Source organism: Labrus mixtus, chromosome 14, assembly GCF_963584025.1.
Source record: "Labrus mixtus chromosome 14, fLabMix1.1, whole genome shotgun sequence".
In the NCBI taxonomy this organism is placed as follows: domain Eukaryota; kingdom Metazoa; phylum Chordata; class Actinopteri; order Labriformes; family Labridae; genus Labrus; species Labrus mixtus.
The window spans coordinates 26,094,674-26,116,422 of NC_083625.1; the positions used below are offsets into that span (position 1 = coordinate 26,094,674).

Consider the following 21,749-nt stretch of genomic DNA (forward strand, 5'->3'; position numbering starts at 1 on the left):
GGCACCAAACCCAACAGAACCGACCACACAATCATTGTGTTTTTCCCCCTGTAGTGCTCAGTAACGTGTGTTCAGGAAAGATGAGTTAAGAACACAAACAGAGAGAAAGCGATGGGTTGGTTAGAGCTGGGTTTGTTTGATGAGTCACCCTCCTCTCAGGGCGGAGATTAGCAAAGAGAGAGACGAGAGATGATCTGTGGAGCAGAGGTCTCCTCTCTCGCCCATCCAGTCTGTAGCACCTGCCAAACAGCATCACATCCTACGAGCCCTCTCTCTCTCTCTCTCTATCAGCTACTCTCGCTCTCTCTCTCTCAGCTGCTCTCTCTCTCTCTCTCTCTATCAGCTGCTCTCTCTCTCTCATTCTCTCAGCTGCTCTCTCTCTCTCTCTCTCTCTCTCTCTCTCTCTCTCTCTCTCTCTCTCTCTCTCTCTCTCTCAGTCCTGAACTCTCTGAGGATGAACCTGAACCTCTCCAACACAACAACATTTCAGCTTTTTGTTGAATGTGACCAAATAATTCACGTTTCTGGTGCCCTGCTGCTGCTTATGGAAGTAGATGGTATCTAAAGGTGTTGCATATTTCAGACTGCTGAACCAGAGGATATGCTGAACAATGAATAATCCACCAGAATAAAGAGGTTAGACTCACCTTTTGTAGGCTGGTTGGGTTCAACTGAGTTTTGTCAATGATTTTTATTGCAACCTGGAAGAAACAAAAAGGAAGTTTTTGATGAGTAAAAGCATCACCCAAAGACCCTTTCTTACTTTCATCGTACATGATGTTTAGAAGCCTTCTAATACCCTACATCTCTGTTGTAAAGCACTTTCAATCTCCTATGAGGGTTTTTACATAGCAACTTAAAGGAGCAATATGTAACTCTAACATGTAATGTTTAAAATGGGTACTGCAGTCTCCCCCCGCCCCCCTCCTCCCTAGAGGCGATACTCACACAGGTTGCCATGTCGCAGACTTGAAAGCTTCGGTCTTTATCCAGCTCTGCATCTGTCTTGAAACCTTTCTGTGTTCTAACCTCTCTCCATTTTTAAAAAAGCATCTCCAGTATTCATCCTAGTTTGATTACGCTTCTACTCATTTTATTAGAAAATCCATCTCTGCAACACCTGTTTGCTGTGATAACTGCTCTCATATCTGGCAAACAGAGGGGCATCCAAAACGGCCGTGTGGGGTTGCCTTAAAACCGCCTACCTTCTCTGGCCAGTGATTACATGTTTTATGGGAAGAGCCCAGCTAGAGGCAGAAAGTTAGCTAGCTGTAGCTAGCGGTCTGACTCGGGTTAACTTTTTGAAGCAAAACTGTTACACTGTTACAAAAAGATAATAAAGGTTACCTATTAGCTCAAAAATGCACTGCAGTATCCATGTTGTTGGTTTATTTTTCCCCTTATAAAATCAACTCTTTAGAATCCATATCTCTTCTTCCCTACGCTAATTTAAATTACACATTTTGGTTTGCCAGGATTTGCAAGGTTTATTTCTCCGTTGTTCATTCTTTTCATTTGGTAATAACAGAGTTTTAAATTGTAAAAATCCATTCAGAAGACATTAAGTGGTCATGCTGTCCAATCAATAAAACAACCTATAATCCTGTAGGTTGTTCTTAATGGTTTCTGATGGATCCATAAAGCTTTATTAAGAGACATATCAGTGTCTTACTTAATGTACTGAAATCATTTCTCTGATATTTACAGTCTTCCTGGTTCCTCATAGATGTCCCTACATCTGGTCTGTAATTAGTCTGTTAGCCTTATTTGAAACTAGCTGAGAGATGTACATCAGAGGAAAGTGAAAGGCTTCACGTGAGGATAGGATTGGTTTCTTAAAAAAAGATGGAAATATGTTAAGTATGTCCTGGTCCTATCTTCAGGACACCAGCAACATGAACTGTCTCTCCTCACCCTTCAAATATCACTTTTTCTTTAACCTCACCACCTAACCATCCCATCTCCCCCCCTGGAATTCTGCTGCCCTGCGTCTCACCTCCTTGCCCGTCAGGATGTGGCGGGCCAGCTTGACCTTGGCGAAGTTTCCCTTCCCGATGGTCTTGAGCAGGCGGTAGTTGCCGATGTGCGGCTGCTCCTCGGAGCAGGAGGCGATGGAGTTTCTGCACCGGGCGCCCAGCGAGCGGCTGGACTGGCTGGTGGCCTTGTCTGCCCGGCTGGACCCCAGTGACACATGCTGGAAGGAAGGGGGGGGGGGGGTGTTAAAGAGAGGAGAGTGGTCACTAACTGTGCAAACACCAATATCATATAGTGAAGCAGCAGGAGGGTGCAACACCTTCAGGACTGCATACTGATCTAATGAAAGTCTTAAAAGGGATCAAATCTGGTATGTTGCTCCTAACAAACTTTGAAATCATGATTTTAGCATTGACTTGTATACTGTAGAGTAGATATAACCCAACATGATGCCTCAAGTATTCGTATTTTGTTGCACCATTGTGGATTTTTTTGGAGCCAGTAGTCACCATACTTTTAAAATGGGTTGACACCTTCACTGTATCAAACATGGACGTAGTCTCAGTGTCGTCACCCCATGTCAATACAAAGCCCAGCGATGGCAGTCGCCATATTGGAAACGCTGTCTCTAGCTTACTTTCAGTCAACCTAGAAACAGGCAGAGAGGCGGAGCTGAGGTGAGCCTTAAGCCTCCCAGCAAACAGATACTACACGCCCACCTGTCAGTTAACTCAGCCACGCCCCTAATTGTTGAAGTTCATGCAAAACTCTAAGCCTTAATATAATAAAAACATACGAGTTAGAAAGAAAATCAACTACATACAAATTTACCAAAACAATGAGCTCGGAGGATTCATTGTTTTTTTTGCAGCCAGCCTCAAGTGGACACTGGAAGAACTGCAGTTTTTGGTTGGTTGACCTTCTTTGAACTCATCGGCTAATATCGGATGATGTTGTAGTCTTTGCCAATATTTTAGGGCATCCTGTATAAGTCTTGTTGCAGGCCTTTGTATACAGTAGCCTGGTGGGCGGAGTCAGGTTGTTTTGAGACTGGACTTGCCTCACCTCACTGTCTGCCATATAAATAAACTAGTGACAGTCACTCGACTTTTCTCTCTCCTTTGGCTTTCACCCTGTTTGGTTTCATTGTCTTTACTTTGACTTCACGTTGAGTGTGTCTGTCTTTGGTTATGTAAAATAAACACATTTTAAGTTAGGCTTATTTGTGGTCTCAACTCCTTTACCACGTCTTGAACCAGGTGGTGACATGAAGGATAAAAGGTATCAAGGCACACTCTTCCTTTTTCTTTTCATTCCTTTTTCTTTACACTGATCGTTGTTGTTTACAGTCCAACCTGCTACGACACATGAATCAAGTTCAGAGGCATCTTCAACGACTGCAAATATCGATATTTATATGCAGATATCTGCTAAAACAGATGAATACAACGATGAATAGTCAGCTGACAATAGTGGACAGGTTCAGAGACTGCTTTTCAGCCAATGAATTCAAGCTCAAACGTGATTGGTCAGTACAACTCCAACTGCACACAGAAACAGAAGTAGCATGTTCCTTGCTTATATATTTTGCATTTATATACAGATATCTGTTCATAGACATAACAGTGGGTGTGAGCTGTCAATCGTAGGTGGCCACGCCCTAAAACATAATCTGCTTTACGATCTATCACACTCGTAATGGGACCCTAATTTAGAAAATGAACCTCACACTAAATTAAACAAGACTTGAAACATGAGATTGAGACTAAGACTGTGCAATTAACCGTGATATGACCCTTCACAATAAAAACATCGCAGAAGTCAAACATTATCGCAATAAATAAATAAAATCTTTAATGTAGCTTTCTCCTTCAGTGTGTGTATATTGCACCTAGTGGATGGATAATGTTCATGGTTTCAAATGGTTTTTGATGCAGTCAGATGAAGATAGAGTTAGCTTGTTTTTTTTACCATTTGGAGATTTATTTTGGATTCAGGAGCTGCATGTTGCAAACACAGGTATGATTTAAAATATTAAGAATAGCAGATAGTCAAATAAACTGAGTTATAGCTTTATGCAATCTTTATTTTGTTTATTTATCACTATTCATATCAATATATTGAAAAATGTTTTTGCACATCACATAGTTTCCTCATAACAGTCAGGCCTAATTGAGACAATAAGCTCATAAACTCAGGTAAATGTAATAATAGGTCCTTAAAAGGAAGGCAGGTTTGAGGCGTCTTCACATTTTCTTCTCTTTTTGAAATCTTATGTGCAGTCTATGATATTTAGGCAACAACAAACTGTTTTAAGGTTCAACCTGGCTGTTTGCAGTATTTATGCAATCATTGATCTGCACAGGTAAACTTGCAAAACAACAAGCAGCCTAGCTTAATATCTAATCTTTTGGTGAAATGAGAGAGAGTGCCACATCACCATAATCCAACCGCCAGATGTTTGTATTATAAACTCAAAAAGTCATGATGCTGGGCTGAGCTACATGTGTGTACCTGCCCCTCGTTTCTGTGTTAACAGCTGCTGTCCAGCACAAGAACACTTGAACGTATTGTTTCCATTTTGGGTTCAGCATTGTTGTTCTTTAGAGGTCAAGAACCTGACTGCTGTAAGATATCTCTAATGCAGAATAACAGCAGCATAAAGATGATTCTGTTTCTGCAATCTGACTGAGCATTAAAGCTTTCCCAGCTGCTGTGCTGCTGCTGGATGAAAATAATAAGCCCGGTCTGCTACTGTCATTTGTGTTATCCATCAATGTGATCATTTTAAGATTATCGATGAATCATTTAATTCATCTTATTGCTTCTTACATTTTCCAAGAGCCCGCAGTTGAGGAAGAAGAAAGGCACGCAAATTTGTCCAAACAACACAAAATTCATCACAACCACAACGTCTGGACCAGTGGTCTTCTTCAGGTGATAATTAAGAAGAGTGTGTTTGTGATGAATTGAAACTTTTTATGGCGTTTGGACAAGTGTGCGGGCCTGTCTTCTTCCTCAGTCTGCTGGTTTTCCCCGGCCCTGCTCCTACCTGATGTGTGTATAACTACCTCCTTTATCCAAAAGCCCACGGTGACAGCTTCAATTTCAATTTCAAGTTGCTCCTCTAAACTTTAGAAACAGTAAATCCTCACTTCAAGAAGCAGCAATCTGCACGTTTGAAAAATCCCCAAAATGATAATTACAAACAAAGCAGGCGTATATGTAGAGCTGCACTGATTTATCAAGGGCAACAAATGAATCACCAAATACTTCCACAATCAATGTTTCTATTGTTGATCATTCAAGATCAAATGTCATTAGCTGGTTCCAAATGTGCTGCTTTCATTTTTTTGGAAAGAGTAAATATTTGGGTTTTGAACTAATGGTTTGAAGAAGCATTATGGATTTGAACACATCTTTATGACATTTCTTCACTACATCATAGAAAAGAGAAACCTGATTACTGGTCTAAATGATCTGCAGATGAATTGATGACTACATGTATAGTTCATTGCAGCCCTGATCCAAAGCTGCTTCTTGTCATGTGAAAACCAAAGAAACAGGAGGAAACAGAAAGATGGTGGGTATGAGGGGGGAACAAAAGGGAAAACCAGAAGATGGAGGACCGATGATGTTAGGTAGAAAAAGGGTCAGAAAAACACAAGAAGGGATGACTAGTGGAGAGAGATGTAGGAGGAAGAGTAAAGAAGAAAAAAAAATGGAGCAGATGCCGGCACAGTGGTCCCTGGCCGGTTTCAGGCCCCGAGGCGTCACACTTCCATCCCCCCAGCATGTCATCCTGCTCTCACAAACACACATACAAACACACACCACGCAGCCTATAAAGCCCCACCTTCAGACACTCCCTCCGTCGCATGCCTCCATCCCTGTTCTCACACCCCACATAGAGACAGTTCAGAACCCCCCCCCCCCACCACCACCACCCTCTCTCCCCTTACACCTCCAAGACGACTCTCCCCACAGTGAGGGAGAGAAGTACACTCACACTGTAAGGACTCACCTGTGCCAACACGGCAACACAACATCTCATCCGCTCAATTCACCTCGTCTGTCACCATCGCTTAATTGTGGAGTGATGACAGCCAATCGGACTCATTCTGATGGAAGATCTGCATTCATAATCAATCGTGCAGCTCTTAAACACACACACACACATAAAACACACAAAACACACACACATGCACTGGCTTAACCATCCCTCTGTGCTCAAAGCTCTGCTAACAAACAGATGGGAAGGGAGGGGGGGACTATTGCCAGAAGTGTTTAGGGGAGAAAAATGACATAATGCAACGTCAATCAGTGCAATAATTAGATAGATAGATAGATAGATAGATAGATAGATAGATAGATAGATAGATATAGATATAGATATAGATATAGATAGATAGATAGATATATAGATATAGATGTAGACAGATAGATAGATAGATAGATATAGATATAGATAGATAGATAGATATATAGATATAGATGTAGACAGATATATAGATATAGATGTAGATAGATAGATAGATAGATAGATAGATATATAGATAGATATATAGATAGATAGATATAGATGTAGATAGATAGATAGATAGATAGATAGATATATAGATATCGAGATAGATATAGATAGATGTGTTTTTTCTCAGTCTGTCTCACATGAATGAATCCTCTCTGTACAGCAGCAGGCCTCTCTGTACTGAATGTATGGCGCTGCTGTCTGACACCCACTGGCTGTGGGGTTGGGCGCTTTGTAGGCTGCGCAGCAACGGACTGCACATCATTTTACGCAGTAATCCCCCCTCGTTTCATACCGACAACCCAGATATTCTCTATACATTTATTTTGGCCTTCCTCGCGCGCGTCCCACCCATGCAATTTTGAGTGGAATGCACGCACACAAACATGCACAAACATGCACATTTACATAGGCGGCAGCGGCGGCAGCAGCAGCAGCAGCAGGGAGCATAATGTGACATCACTATCTCTCCACAGCCCTTATAATCAGAGGTGACGGCTGGTTTTCAGGGCTTTCTGCGCATATCCGCCGAGTGTTATCGTATGCGGATGGACTCATTCCGGGGCTGTTTGCCTGCCATCAGCTCTTTCCCTGCGCAGACACTCAAGGTTAGCCCATTTTGACAGCGCCTGTTCTGCTTAAACATCCATCCAATATCACCTCCAGAGTCCTTTCAGCCCGTGAGGAAAAATAACACCCTCATCATGCACCGTGAACATGGATAGAGGATGCAGAAGGCCACACACACACATATGAGGGATGTTTTATTATAAGGGATGCACGATGTACCTTGTGCATGCACACAAACACACATAGGCTATAGGCTGTAATTGCACTTACATGGTCTCCAGTACTCCTGTCGTTTCCAGACGGTAATGCAGATCGAGAGGACATGTTGTTTTCTTGCCTTTTTTCCCTGAGTAAGATTCACGGTGTGTTCGCGCGGATGATGTTTTCAGGCTCCACAGACACAATAACATCCGCAGACGAGAGCCCACCGTTCCGAATCAATCCGCCTCTTCCCCAGCCGGCCGAGCCGCGGTCGAGAGGAGACCTCTGCCTGTCATGGCAGCAGTGAATATCTGGAGGGAGGGTGTCCTCAGACGGGCTGCATTTTCCACCATGCACCTTGCAGAAAACAAGAGGCCGATCAGCGATGCAGCAAATGCAATTCAATGCAAATCCCGAGCATCGAATAGGTGCTAAAATGCGGTGATGTTTGGCCGGAGCCCAGCGTCTCTGTGGCGGCTCTCCACCCCCTGCTTCATATCGCCATACCAAACAAACACGGCACCTCCTGGATGATCTCCATCTCCGTCTGTCATCACACTGACCTAGGATCTGTCACATGAACCCCGCCACCACCACCTCCCCGCTCCGCCTGCACTAAACACGGCTTCACGGTGCAGCGGGAAACAGGCCGAGATGTTCACAAATCGGTATTCCCGGTCGGTGAGATGCGCACCAACATCAAGTGAGCACGAGAGCACACGGAAAGGAGTTCCGGTCTTTGGTTTCAAAGTAAAAGCACGCGTTTGATTAATAATTCTACTATAATGAACATACTGCCTGATTCTCTATATTTATATATTTCTCTCTGTGTGGATGAAGAAGTAAAAAGACAAGCAGAATCAAACAAAAACAAGAAGTTCACATTAAGGTCATATTAACATCATAATTAAACATACAGGCATATACACTCAATACATTTTTATTAGTTTTGTTTATCTTTAAGCCTATATGAAAACTGTTTTAATGTAATTGATCAATTTGTATTACTAACCTATAATAATTCTTTTTTTTAATCTTGAATTGTTTTTTTACTTTTAGTTTGTTTCTTAATAAGTCTATGATCTATCCAATATTCAGAGTGTAGGGAGACTAGGATGTTTGTGAATGCCTTTGTATGTATTACTGTATGTTATTTTAATTACTGAAAACATGAAACATAAATTTAAGACTATATATGCCAATATGCAACATCAATAGTAATATTTGAAGACAGTGAGACATGATTACAACAGTAAAACTTTTATAAATAAATGACAACAGCTTCAGCAGGTAACCGTAGGTGATATGCTTTGATATAGCAGAGGTTTGTGTTTGGCAGTGATGGTGTAGGTCTGTATTTAAAACAGGGTGTATCACAATATTTGAATAAATAACATTATTTGCAGAATCCGTGGTTGTTTCTGTTTCTGGGTAACTACAGGAGGATTGTTGCTGACATTATGTGACTGCTGTTCACTCAACAAATACAAAACATGGATAAGATTAAGTCTAATATAGGCTTAACAGAAAAAAAAAAGAAAAAAAAAGGTTCAGGCTATTATGTTCCTATTCCACTTGGATAGAGGATGCAGATGAACTTTCTAAACTGAAATGATACTGACAGGTGTTTAGTTGTATTTTGTTACCTGACTCATATGAGTGTACGTTTCATAAATAATCTCATTTAGGCCTACGGAAAATAAACTCTATTTAAATCAGGTACGATTCAAAGAACAGGGCGACAGAAAATACTTTAAGTATGAAGAAAAAAAAAACAAAGACAAATAAACACAGAAGGTTTTCTCTTCTCCAAAATACATACAAAGAAAGATGAAGATATGTTCCAGTAGATAGATAACGAACAATACAAAACTGAAAAGAACAAAGAGTTACGCTATCTTTATAAATGTGTGAATTGAAAATAATAATAGGCTACTTCAGAAAGAAAAGCCAAAAGCCAAAAGCAATATTACAATTACAATAAAAATGCACATATTATTACATGATTACATCCTTTGGTCAATACGTTAACTTCATCACTGCCCTTATGAGAAGAAATCAGCAGGCAGGATGGATGAATGAGTCAGTGCCCCAGTTATTCAGTGACAACTTTTCCACTTTTATTTAGAAAAACAGTTTTTTTTTTCTCTTCCTGTCTGATCTATGTGACCACGTTCGTCTTGACGCAGCTGAGATGCGCCACATCAGAGATGTTCACAGGTCCACACATATCACAACCCACTGCCGGTTTTGCCGGCGTAGATTTGTGCGTAAATTTGCATAAAGTCTCCAAAAATGGCCGATGTTAAGTCTCATCCTGCAAATCTGTGATTGTTTTCTCCTTTTATGTGATCATCTGTTAATGATAGTCTACACAGGGAGAAGAGAAATGGCTGCTATAAGAGGCAATAAAGGTTTTTCTTAAGTTTCTAAAATCAAAACATAGAAAAAACATAGAGGTATCACTCCATGATAAACCTCTAAACCTTGTGGGGTTTACACGCTTTAAAAACTGGGCTGAGGGAGGGAAAATAATGTGAACAAATAAGACAAACTTGATGAGTAGCTTTTACTTTCTTTTATATTAACCCTGTTACTTTCTCTGCACACTTTAAACAGCTTGTACACAAACATTTGGGGGATCTCTTATAAGAGCATTACTGCTTCTCGGTCACTCTTCTTCAGCCTCTAAAATCAGAATACTTTCATGGATACTTTGCACTTCTCTCTGTGTGCCACATGCTCCCTGTTGTGCACAAATATGAGGAGGTTCTTTGACTTCCAGAGGTTTTCTGTGGACACGTTTAGAGACAAAGGATGTAATCATCACAGTGGATGTAATCAAGCATGGTTTGGTCCCAAATAGCTTTGTTATGGCTTATCACAGTCACTTTGTGTATTAAGATCATGAATGGAGATCTATGCAGAGGCATTGTGCTAGAATCCCAGGTACTGCTTGTTGTAGTCATTCTCCCTCATTCATAATGTCTGATCAAAGATGGACGAGCTATGATGACCGTTGTCTTTATTTCAATGGTATGTATAGTTGGGTTCATTGACTGGAACAAGTAGCAAAGAACCTACACGCTAGCAGAACAGAGTATGAAGCAGCTTCCTTACATACACCAAGATAGTGACAGTGGCACACTGGTTGTGTAAATTAAACGCCATCGATCCCGCTCCCTCTTTCATCATGAATTTCCCTGAATTTTACCTTCTACATTCACACAGGCCTACTTATGAATATATATATATATCTTTTTTAACAGAATTATAACTGTATAGTGGTACATATATGTGCATTTGATCCCTGCTTTCTCTTGATGTTTATTTGTCGTTGAAGAGGTGTATGACGAGTCTCAGTCTGCTTCATAGGCTTTAAAACTGACTGTTCCTCTGTGTTTGAACAGAATGCACAGGGCCTCTGTTGAAGAAGACACCCAGACATTATATGCTGCCTGGCCTACTTTTTCTCAGCAGTCCTCCACCTACACTCTCCACCCATTCCCAAGAAACCAGAGTCTCTCATTTCCACTGACTGTCTCATGGCTCTGCTGTGATCTTGATAATGGTGGACAAGTTCAGGCAGATCTCCTCACCCCTGTCTCTCTGACTTCCGTTAGTTCAGGAGGCAGAGGAGTCTGTGATCTGCATGTTTTCAGGTTATTCAGTGTACACCGCGTTCAACTGGTGACTTCTGCTGTCTTAAAATAAAAGTGTCCCTACGATGATGACCTCTACGATGACCTCTGGAAACATCCCAACAAATTATGGGATTTCCTGATCAACAGAGGAGAGGTACAATCAGAGGTGTCTTCTGATTTTTACAACATTCCCCAAACTTCTCTGCTGTCCGTAACACACAGACTGTGAACACAACATTGGTCAGGAGTTAGGATTAGTGGTTGGGTTAATCCACTGGGGACCATATGACCGTATGGAGCCTATGAAACAGTTTTCATTCATCTCATAATGCAGATTAATTTCAAACTGATCGCCATGCCAACAGAGCAGTCACCTCTGGTTCAAAAGAAGAGGTGCCTAAACCTGCACTTCTCTGAATGGCCACTAGAGGCTGTCTCCAAAAGTGAGTCAATACCCATAGAGCTCTATGTTAAAATGTCCAACTTTACAACATCATTAAACATGTTTACAGATTGTTACCAAAAAAGCTTTGGACTTGATTTTTTTTAAAGCAGAATAACTTTACGGTGAGGTTAAATCTTTATCAAACCCCTGTGTTTCACCACAAGGTTTAGAGTAATGCTTAACTGCATTTAATCTCACAGCTGCGTTTGTTTTTCAGGTGCCTTTTGACGTAACATAAACATTCATGCAAATATCCAACAGAAAAGTGTCTTGCTGTGTGGTTAATAACAATAATAATACATTTTATTTATAACACACTTTACATTTTTGGCAAGTGCTACAGAGTTGGAAAAAAACACATTTACATCAATAAAAAACCATGGTTCATAAAAACAGGACGACAGCTGAGAACTAAAAACACTAGCAAAAGGCTCTGTTAAAGAGGTTTTAAGGGCCCTTTTAAAAGCGTCCGCAGACTGTGGTGCCCTCAGGTGGTCAGGGAGAGCACTCCACAGACTGGGAGCAGTGGAGCAGAAGGCCCAGTCTCCCATGGTGTGGATTTTAGTTCTGTGGGGGGGGGGGGGTGGAGGAGGTTGGTATTCCCACAGCGGAGGCTTCGTGTGGAGGACTGTGGGGTGAGGAGTTTTTATAGTGAAAGACATGTCCATGAAGTCTTGGCTCCAGTAAACTTCTAGAATGATTTAGTATTAATTGGTTGGTATAATTACCACCTTATTTTAGGTTTTCTATGAGGAAAAATATCTCCCGAGAGGTATTCTTTAAGTGACTCTTACTGTTGTTACCTGATGCACTTTTGAACTTTATTTCTGATTCAGTCCAACAATTCAAACATCACTCTCTTGACTATATATGGTTTGCTTACACACATGCATTAACACTGGATGTCCAAATAAGATTTGTCTGTATATTGTCTGTCTTTCTTTCTCAAAGCAACATGTGATGTCACATTGATGTGTCCGATTCCAACCTTTTTTTTCACGCCCAATCCCTCCACCCTGAAGCCCGGACCCTCAGAGACTTTTCTGACGTCATGAGTGCAGGTGTAAATGTTTCAGTCTATGATGGCTGATGGAGTAAAATTAAGAGCTGGATACGTTCTAACTGAATCACACGTTATCTGAAAACCAGCTTCACCATGACATAAAAAGAAAAAAAGCCACACACCTACTTTGTTTAAATGTTTTTTTTTTTTTTTAAGTATTGTTTATATATTTCCACAAACTAACAATGCCAGGGCAGCAATGATTGTGAATAAAGCAGATATTTTGCTAAAAATAAAAAAACTAGTCAATAAGTATGCAACAACTACCACAACAGGGACTTACTTACAGATAGATATATTTGCATTTTTCTTGATTTACATCTCATAGTGTGACTGGACAACCTACACCCCTCACCACTATATCTCAATGAACAACACACAGTCTGTGTGTGTAAGTGTGTGTGTGTGAGAGAGAGAGTGTGTGTGTGTGTGAGAGAGAGTGTGTGTGTGGAGGTTGGGATCAGGCCACAGATTCACACACTCAAGCACTTCACTCCGGACGTCAATTAGGTCAATACGGGTTTAGTGCTTAGGCCTCGGGCTTGAATTTGGGAATGGGCCAACGACCTGCGCATTAAACAGGAAGCTGTGGCCCGGAAAATAATGTACACCATTGTATTGTATTTTTATTTATTCATATTTTATTTTAAATGTACTATTAGACCTAAAGTATGGACTTCTTGTAATGTTTCATCGCTATGAATTTGAATAGCCTTTTACTTCAGTTTGGTTAGTTCTGAGCCATTGTCTGTAAAGGGCTGAGCTATTTGTCTTGTAAACACCAACATAAGCCACTAGAGGGCGGCAAAGTGCAGCATTTGTCCCAGAGCATTAGTGTTGGACTGGCAGGAGTCCTAGAAGAGGGAGCAAGAGTACTACACATTCACTTTGGTTAATACAACAATATGGACATTATTTTATTGCTAAAAACACTCTTTAAACACACTTTACAAATAATAATGATTGATTGACTTTACATTCATGAAGTGGAATCAATTACACAGTCGGTTAATTTGGTATCATGTCCAGTGTATCTGAAGCTTTAAGGGATAGATTTAAAATAAATAATATACACTATATCTATTATTACAAAAGTAATCATATAATATTAAATTAAGATCTGAATTACACATATTAATAATATGATATCTACTGGATATATTTTATTAGATATCTATAAACATAAGAATTAAAGAATAGATCAAATGCAACATTTTTCATTCTCATAACGTTTAGGCCTGAATTTTTGTATTTGTTCAATGTAACTTGGAGACATTTAGCAATCACAATCCAGACAGGAAACATCTTCTAAACACACTAAATACAACATTTCTGATGGACCAGGTGTGCCATTGCACAAATTAATTTATTAATTTTTTGACATTTCTTTTATCTAAAGTGCAAATTTGAGAAATGTTTCCCTCTGCTGCTGCAGCACAGGATACAATGTAATAAATACCTATAGACAGTATCATATAGACAGTATCATGATGCTAGCTTGTGTTTCTTCACCCACTAGGTGTCACCAACAAGCCTCAACTTTGAGCAGAAAAATCCTCCTGGGTTTGGTTTGGGAGTCCCCGCTGTCCCTCAGCTGGTCTCATGCTCCCTGTCAGTCAAAGTTTGTGACTTTTTCTTTAACACAAACAGGGGGGAGAGAGTGAGGGGCTCACACTGATGAACTGATGCTTGTGAAGAAGATGATGAGTAGCTTTGCGTGCCAAAGGTCAAACAGACCGATTGTTAAGTGCAAAGAGGGCGAGTTTGCAGCGCAGCGTCAGCAGGAGGGCAGAGAGGATGTGGAGTCATTAGGCTCAAACTTCAAGTCTGAGCTGATGAAAGATGGATAGGGGTTCATGGGGGGGTGAGGGAAGCTGCTGAGACCTCATGATACAGTCACAAACCCTTTTATCTTGTGTTCCCATCAATAAATCATTTTAACTCATTAGTTGGGTAAGGAGAAGGTGGCAGGGTTTCTGTTGTACCGACAGCATTAAATCAACACCTTTTTTTTCACTTGTGCCTTATATTTAGAATCACAGGTTTATTTAAAACTCAAGATCTCACAGAAGATCTGGGCAAGAACGATTCTTACTGTAAGTTCGTCTCAAATAGTCATTTAGAGGAAAGAGTTTATCACATCAGACAACTAGTTCATGCTCACAGAAAGCCGCTCTCAATGCTGCAATGATCAGTAACAGCCAATCAGACACAAGGATTAAATGTTGAACTGTCCAATAGAAGAAGACCAGTAATGAAGAAGATGATACCCTTTACTAATGTAGCCCGATTGTATCTGTGCTTATATCCATTATGATTTTCTTTAGTTTTAAGAGTGTTTGATAGTTTCTAATGTGCCACCTTGTGTTTTTAATGCTTTATATGTTTGCAAGTCAAAGAACATTTTCTGCCTTTCGCATGCAAAGAGTAGGCAATGAAATATTTCTCTCCCTATTCCAATGTGTGTTTCTAAATAAACAGGTATGACTTATTGGTTTAAAACCTTTAAAATCTTTTCCATCTAATCATCAGAATCAAATGGGCTTAATGGGCCAAGAAAATGTTCACAAACAAAGAATATGTTTCCTTTTTTTCTTACTATCAATATATTTACAAAGATTATCACATGATGCACTTCACCAACTAACATGTTTGCATGCATTTTAAAAGTCCAGTTTTAGTCTGACTATCACAATAAACCAACTATTTCTAACTGCATGTAAACATACTGAGTGTTGATTGTTGTGTTAACTGTTGTTGGCTCCTCCCTGAAGAGAAGATGTGATGAGACCCCCTGTCTGCACAAGCCCTCATACACCTCTTCAGTCTGATAAATAAACCACTCTGATCATCATGTACGACAATAAGGATCAGATTCTAATTTTTCAGTTATTACCTTACTCTGTGACTTTCAGTCTCTAAAGTACAAACACATTGTCCAACATGATCTCTCCAAATATATGTATCTAATCTTTGCCTGGTTTAACTCACTTTCTCAACTGTTGGTGCTGAAATATAAAAGTTCTTGGAACTTTTCTTGGCATTAAATGCAACAGGCAGTTTTGTATTGAAGGTAAGTAAAACAACACAACCGTTTACGTCCAGTGGATCTCTGGCTCCCTGTGTGTTCTGGAGTACAGGTCACTCCTGTGTTTACCCTTTCTTTCACCTCTCTGAGAGATCAGATAAGCTTTCTTTTGGGGTCTAATGTGGTGAGTTTACGCTAAATCCCACCTCAGATTTGGGTTTCCTGCAACACCTCTTCCTGATGGGGGTACAGAACACAACCTGCTTACGTAAATAAGCCGGGGGAGAAGGCACAAGGAGCCAAAGGTGAGACCCTGTTGCCATATTTCACAAGAGGAACCATTGTTTAGCTGCAGACTTATTCCTTGCCATGCAAAGTAGTTTCCGTTCTTGCAAATGGCCCGAGCCAATAAATTTGTTGTTAGCGGTAGGAACGGTCAACTCACTGCGGAGATTGTGACAAAACAACGCGGGGGAGTCTTCTTCACGAGCACGGGAGCTGAACAAACAGAGCATTACCTTTGTTCACAGGCAAAACAAACATGTTGTCATCTGGAAAATATTCAGGGCATTGTACAAGTGGAATTAACAAGGAGTGTTTGTTTATCATTTTGATTGAGAGAATCATGAATTCATTGTTTAAGTTGAACATTTTTAAGTGGAGAGAGGTGTGATTGTATGGGAGCCCTGTGAGGCAACTGAGAAAAATCTCTGTGAATCCATTCTCCCAGTCCGATCGTTTTCTACGATGGCTGATAAGGCCAACTGACCGGCAACGACTGAAATGATTTATATTCAGAAGAACGCGGCTAAATTAAGAAACAATGCAAATTCAAAACCGTGCAAAAGCCCCAAAAATTGCAAAGTTGTGTTTTTACACTGTCCTCAAAGGTACTCCACTCAAGTGTTTTATTTTGATATGCTATCTGAAAGCAAATTCACTGTCTCCTTTCCTCCCATCAATAATAAATGAAACAATCAATATTTAACTAGGAATATTCCCATTGAGATACAAACATCTCTTTTACAAGCGAGTCCCAGCAAAGACAGCAACACTCAAAGTTTCCCCACAAAGAACAAAGCAGAAAACAAAAAAAACAAGCAAAAATTAGGCAAAAAAAAATAGCAGAGTGTGAAATCAGCATTTAGCAGTAAAAGACGAGAATACACTTTTAAATAACAACACCTTAAGGTGACCCTGTAACTCAGACCCAGACCATGGAGTAAAAACATTAAAAGCTCATTCACAAAAGACAGAGGGAGTTCACAGAATAACAAACACGATGTTTCCACTGACACTCCTGGTTAGATGGCTGCGTTTGAATGGTTTCTCTTTTGCAATTATTTTCTGAGTTTTTTGTATTTTGTGTTTTAAATAAATGCAGTTGTTTGGGCTTTTTGCAGCACTTTTTTATTTTTGGTTATTTCATTGCAATAAACGGGGGGGGGGGGGGCACCTCCAAATCAAAACAAACGAGCATGGATTAATTGGATCAATTTTTAATCTAGAGTTAAAATCACTACTGAAATCACTACTTTTAAAAAACAACAAAAATGTAACAAATTAATTTTTTTTTTTTAATTTCCCCTAAGAACTATTTCTTAAATAATGAATTCCTTATTTATGTATGTGTCTTTGTTGGTTTAATTTGGTTTATATAGGCCTAATTACTTTCATTTGTACTTTCCTGTATTTATTATTCAATCTGTGATTTACATTGTGATACTGTTTGTTGTTTACCTGGCTGTATATGTGCATTACTCTTCTTGAATAAAGATAAACAAAAAAAAACAAACAAGGATGGATACGGACGGTTTCGGGTAACGCACGTTTCAAATGACGCCACTTCCACACTGAATGAATCAGACGAAGTAGGAACAAATATCTGTTTACTGAACAGTAGATCCTAACAGGATACAGCACAGATAGTAGGGACTGTCTACTGTCAGACTGTGTAGACATCCAGAGACTAAACAGACACAGGAGTAATCAAACACAGGTGAGACAAACGACACAGGTGAAGACAATGAGGGAAACTCACAGAGACAGGAAGAAAAACAAAACAAGAAACACTGGGGACAAGAACTACAAAATAAAACAGGAAACACTAAAGACACAGAGAACTCAAGAATATAACAACAACACACACTAGAACATAGAGAAACACGAGGATAAGAAATGACTAAATAAATCAGGAAATCACAACAAAGCAACAACAAGGAATAAACTAAACAAGAATGAACCATGGCACATCTCCAAGGACACATCAGACATGGGGCTGCAGGAGCTGGGACTCGAACCCCTGACCTTCTAATTGAGAGACGACCGACTCTACCTCTGAGCCACAGCTGTCATTGATTGATGCCAATCTGTGTATTTGCACAATCCAAATTGATTTAGAAATTCACTTCACTTCAAGAGTGAACAAACTTTTTCTTTAATTTGTTCTTGAGTCCCCGACACAGCAGAGAGAATAAATATAAACACCATCAACCCCCCCCCCCAAACAAAGAAGAGAGCATCACAAACTGACCGACCTCCTCATCCAAACTCTTTCACTTTCCATATTGATAACATGGATGAGCTCATGACACTCTGTCTGTTAGCGGCTGCTGTGACCGTGTTTGTGTTTGAGGTTACAACAACAGAATTTCCTTCAGCGCAGAGTAAAGGTGAGGCCTCTCAGACGGACAGGCCGTGGACTTCCCTCACAAATACACAGCCTCTAAGGATGTCCGTTTGTCCACCCTGTTTTTTTCCATGCACCGTTCTGACAGCACAGTCACTCACTCTCTCCTCTTTTGTTTGCCTCTCATCTATTTTTAAACGCTTGTTTTTGTGAATTTACTGTGGGAGCCCTGCGTCACCAACAAAATGAAGAGTCACACTTTTTTCTCAACATTCTTCAAGTTAGTTTGTGAGGCAGTGAGGTCTGTTGTCGCACCTTTAAGGTGGAAAATTTAAATGGTGAATAATGTCAATACACAAATTCATATAAAGGATGGTGCTCCTTTTATGAGGAAGAATGATTTAAGTGCAGATTTAAGGAACTGAGGAACATAACCAGTTTTAAGGCCCCCCAAAGGATGCTGAGGAAATACCATCAATCCATTATTAAGACATGGATATCGTGCTGCCTCTCGGCCTGGCTTTCAAAACAGCCAAGCTGTGGTTCTTTAAAAACTCAAATCCAAAAGCATTTTCCCAAAAGTCTTATGAAAAGAAATGTCTGTAGAACGATCGACTGTTGTGCCATTTCTACGATACAGGATGCAGGATACAGCTGCAGCAAAATCAGTTGAAGTGGTTTAATGAATTCATTATTAATAGATTATAGCTGCAGTTTGCTGATTTCTAGTTGGGGTTTGAGTGGAGAAATGTGAGGTGGGTCCGGTGAGCTAAAGCTGGCAGGTTGGTGGCAGAGCAGAGGTGATCCTGGAGCATAAGACTAACAGGTTAGGAGGATGTCACACAGGGAAAATCCATCGCTTTTACACAAGAAGCTGGTCTAAATGTTGTAGCACAGAAGTAGACTGAACAATCTGGCTATGAATGAGTGAAGAACCAGGGTATATATGCATGTTGATGACTTGATGAGAGCTGAGCTGGATGAAGCATGGAGGGGGTAGAGCAGGTGAGCGCTGAGGACGACCATGCCGAGAGACAGAGGGAGACAACGGGGACAGAAAGGAGGGAAAACACAGAAGAAAACACAAGGAAAAAAGGACAAACCCGTTGACAGGTTGCCTCAAACTCCAAACAAACAATAAAAAGACGATTCTATCTCATCAGTAAAAATGATGTCGACAAATACAAAATGAGCAAGCACTTCTTAGACTGAGCTAGACTGAATATATGCTATCTTTTGTTCGGCTATTATGGACTTAATGTTACATCCACAGGGAATACTGAAGGGAAAGACTGAATGATAACACATCATGAACTACCCGCTGTCTAGATTTTGTATCACTGCAATACTGGTTCCAAACCAAAAGCTTTGCAGGAAGTTTTACTGTGGGAAACAATCTTCCAATGTCTTGTTTAGCTGGAGTTATGGCGCCCACTGCTCAGTTGATAAATCAGATCTGCTTTCTTTTTTCCCTTTGGGAGAAGAATCAGGCTCCCTCAGACCAGGCTGAACCACTTTAAACATTTATTTCTGCCTGTTTCCAAAAGATTTTGAAGGTTATGTAGGATGTGCCAAGGGGTCGTGCAATACGCTAATATGTTGCTGCTGTCAGACAGTGTTTATGTACAGTATATGTATGGAAATGTTATAATAACTGTGTGTTTTTTATGATCTTTGTTGTGTAGTTCTGCAGGAATGACTCCAAAGGGGATAATAGTATGTCGTATTTTTTTAAATGGAATCAAATGTCATATTATACAGTTGTAGTTTTGGCTGATGCAAACTGTGAAGTTTGAACCAATATATGTTTTTTCTGCTGCAGCAAACAGGAAGTGAGGAAACCTGTAAACATGAAGGAGAGCGCTGCTGTCAGCGTGTTACGACACAGTTAGACACTTTGAAAACATCAATGGTTAGGAGTGCTGCGTGGGTCCTGGATCAAGCTGAACAGCAAACAGGTGCTCTCTGGGGAGGGTGGAATGAAACTATGAAAACAAAAGGATAGATGAGTTTATCGCCTGAGTTTTAAAAAAGAAATAATCTCAAGAGTAGAGTCGGCAAGCACAAATAAAAGCAAGAAAAAAAAACATTGTCAAAGTTTTTATTGCTACCTGACTATAGTTTTAAGACACTTATCATATTTTCATTATGATCAGGATCAGGCCTGAGGGTCAGTAATTTTCCATCTTGTTCTTTGCAGCTGTATCATTGGTTGATTGGCGGTGATGCTGAGCGTTCTGCTGTAATGTGGCCAGGTCGAAGAGGCCAGGGGGATGTACTCGCATAAATACAGACATTCAGGACAGACGAGACCGCTCCTGTTTTTTTTCTCACTATTATACAAACGTCAAAATATTTTAAACAAAGGAAAACAAATAACTCCACAGGTTGGGATGTTTACAGTCTCAGTGGCATCGGGCCAGCACAGACCTGAGCAAAAATATTTATATCTGTGTATCCACCCAGCATTACATTCAATAAAAAAAAAAAAAAAAAGCCTCAGGATGCATGTTTTTCTGATGAATCTGAAGAAAGACTAATGATTTAAGAATGTGTAAAAGTTTATTTGAGATAATCGTAACTGCTTTAAACAAAGGTGGACTTCCTGCACTGCAGTCTGAGGGAGGATGATTTAATGTGACTGTTGATAACGAAACAAACATGTTGGCATGTCTGCTTGGCCGGGTCTGGAGCGGGCAACGGCATGTAGGGCCACGCACCTCCTCTCAGCTAAATAAAGAGCCACTTGATGGATAAACGGGGATAACATAAATCAGGATATCCCATCAGGAGTGACGAAGTGCACCATTGTTTCGGTCCAAGTGGGCAGCCATCCTGACAGACGGTGTACGCTCGACATGGGAGAGGACAGGAGGTTCTCTATTTATTCTGTCCTGATGGGTCATGGCAGAACAGGTTGTCCATAAGTGGTTATGCAATGTGATGGCTGACAGGGACACACCTCGAACAAAAAAAGCCCCTAAAATAACTCGGCTTTCACGTACTCCTCCAACAGGACCTTTTATGGTCAAACAAGTCAAACAGTTCCTTTTTACAGACAACAAACTTGGTGGCTTTGGGGACAATGGAGATTAATCTAGACCAGCTAATTATCCCTTCTGAGATTTCATTTCTCAACACTAACTTCATTCATTCTCACTTTTAAAGTTGCTCGTCAGGTTGTGAATAAAGGTCACACATGAAATAGAAAGTCCTAGCCAGAAGTCCTTTATCTCTAACCAGAGAAAACCAAGGAAGTGTACTGGACTACATTTTGGTATCAGCAGCAGATTAATTGCAAGTTGCCTTTTTCCAAAGTGCAAAAGCTTTTACTAATTTTCCCACCTTCCAAGTCACAGTTGATTTCCAATTATTTCAGCATGCATCTCTTGCAATGCTGCTAGCAACTAGAAGAAACATTAAAGTCATAAAATATTCTCAAAGTCAGACACATATAGTGTAATAATGAGTTGAAAGGGCAAAAATTCGAGGACTCTTCTGTAGAGGTGTGTAACTTGCATCATGTGCTCCAAAACGAGACAAAAATAATAAATAAAACCAAATAGCACGTCCAAGCTCACTCGTCTGTATTTTTATATCTTAACTCCCTAAGTATAGTGAGCAAATTGTAAATTTGAAGACCAATGCCATCTAAACTGAGAAAAGT

The 21,749-nt window shown here is 40.2% G+C and overlaps 1 protein-coding gene across 1 annotated transcript in view; it reads right to left on the reverse strand.

Annotated features, from left to right (window-relative positions):
• mark4a (MAP/microtubule affinity-regulating kinase 4a) overlaps positions 1–8,189 on the reverse strand; it is a 36,681-nt gene extending 28,492 nt beyond the window's left edge. Inside the window, exons 1-3 of the mRNA XM_061055994.1 lie at positions 7,343–8,189; positions 1,997–2,194; positions 648–701 (exon numbers count right to left, since the gene is read on the reverse strand). Coding sequence (XP_060911977.1) covers positions 648–701; positions 1,997–2,194; positions 7,343–7,396 — 306 coding nt within the window. The 5' untranslated portion in view covers positions 7,397–8,189. The remainder of the gene's footprint in view (positions 1–647; positions 702–1,996; positions 2,195–7,342) is intronic.
• Positions 8,190–21,749: the final 13,560 nt, after the last annotated feature.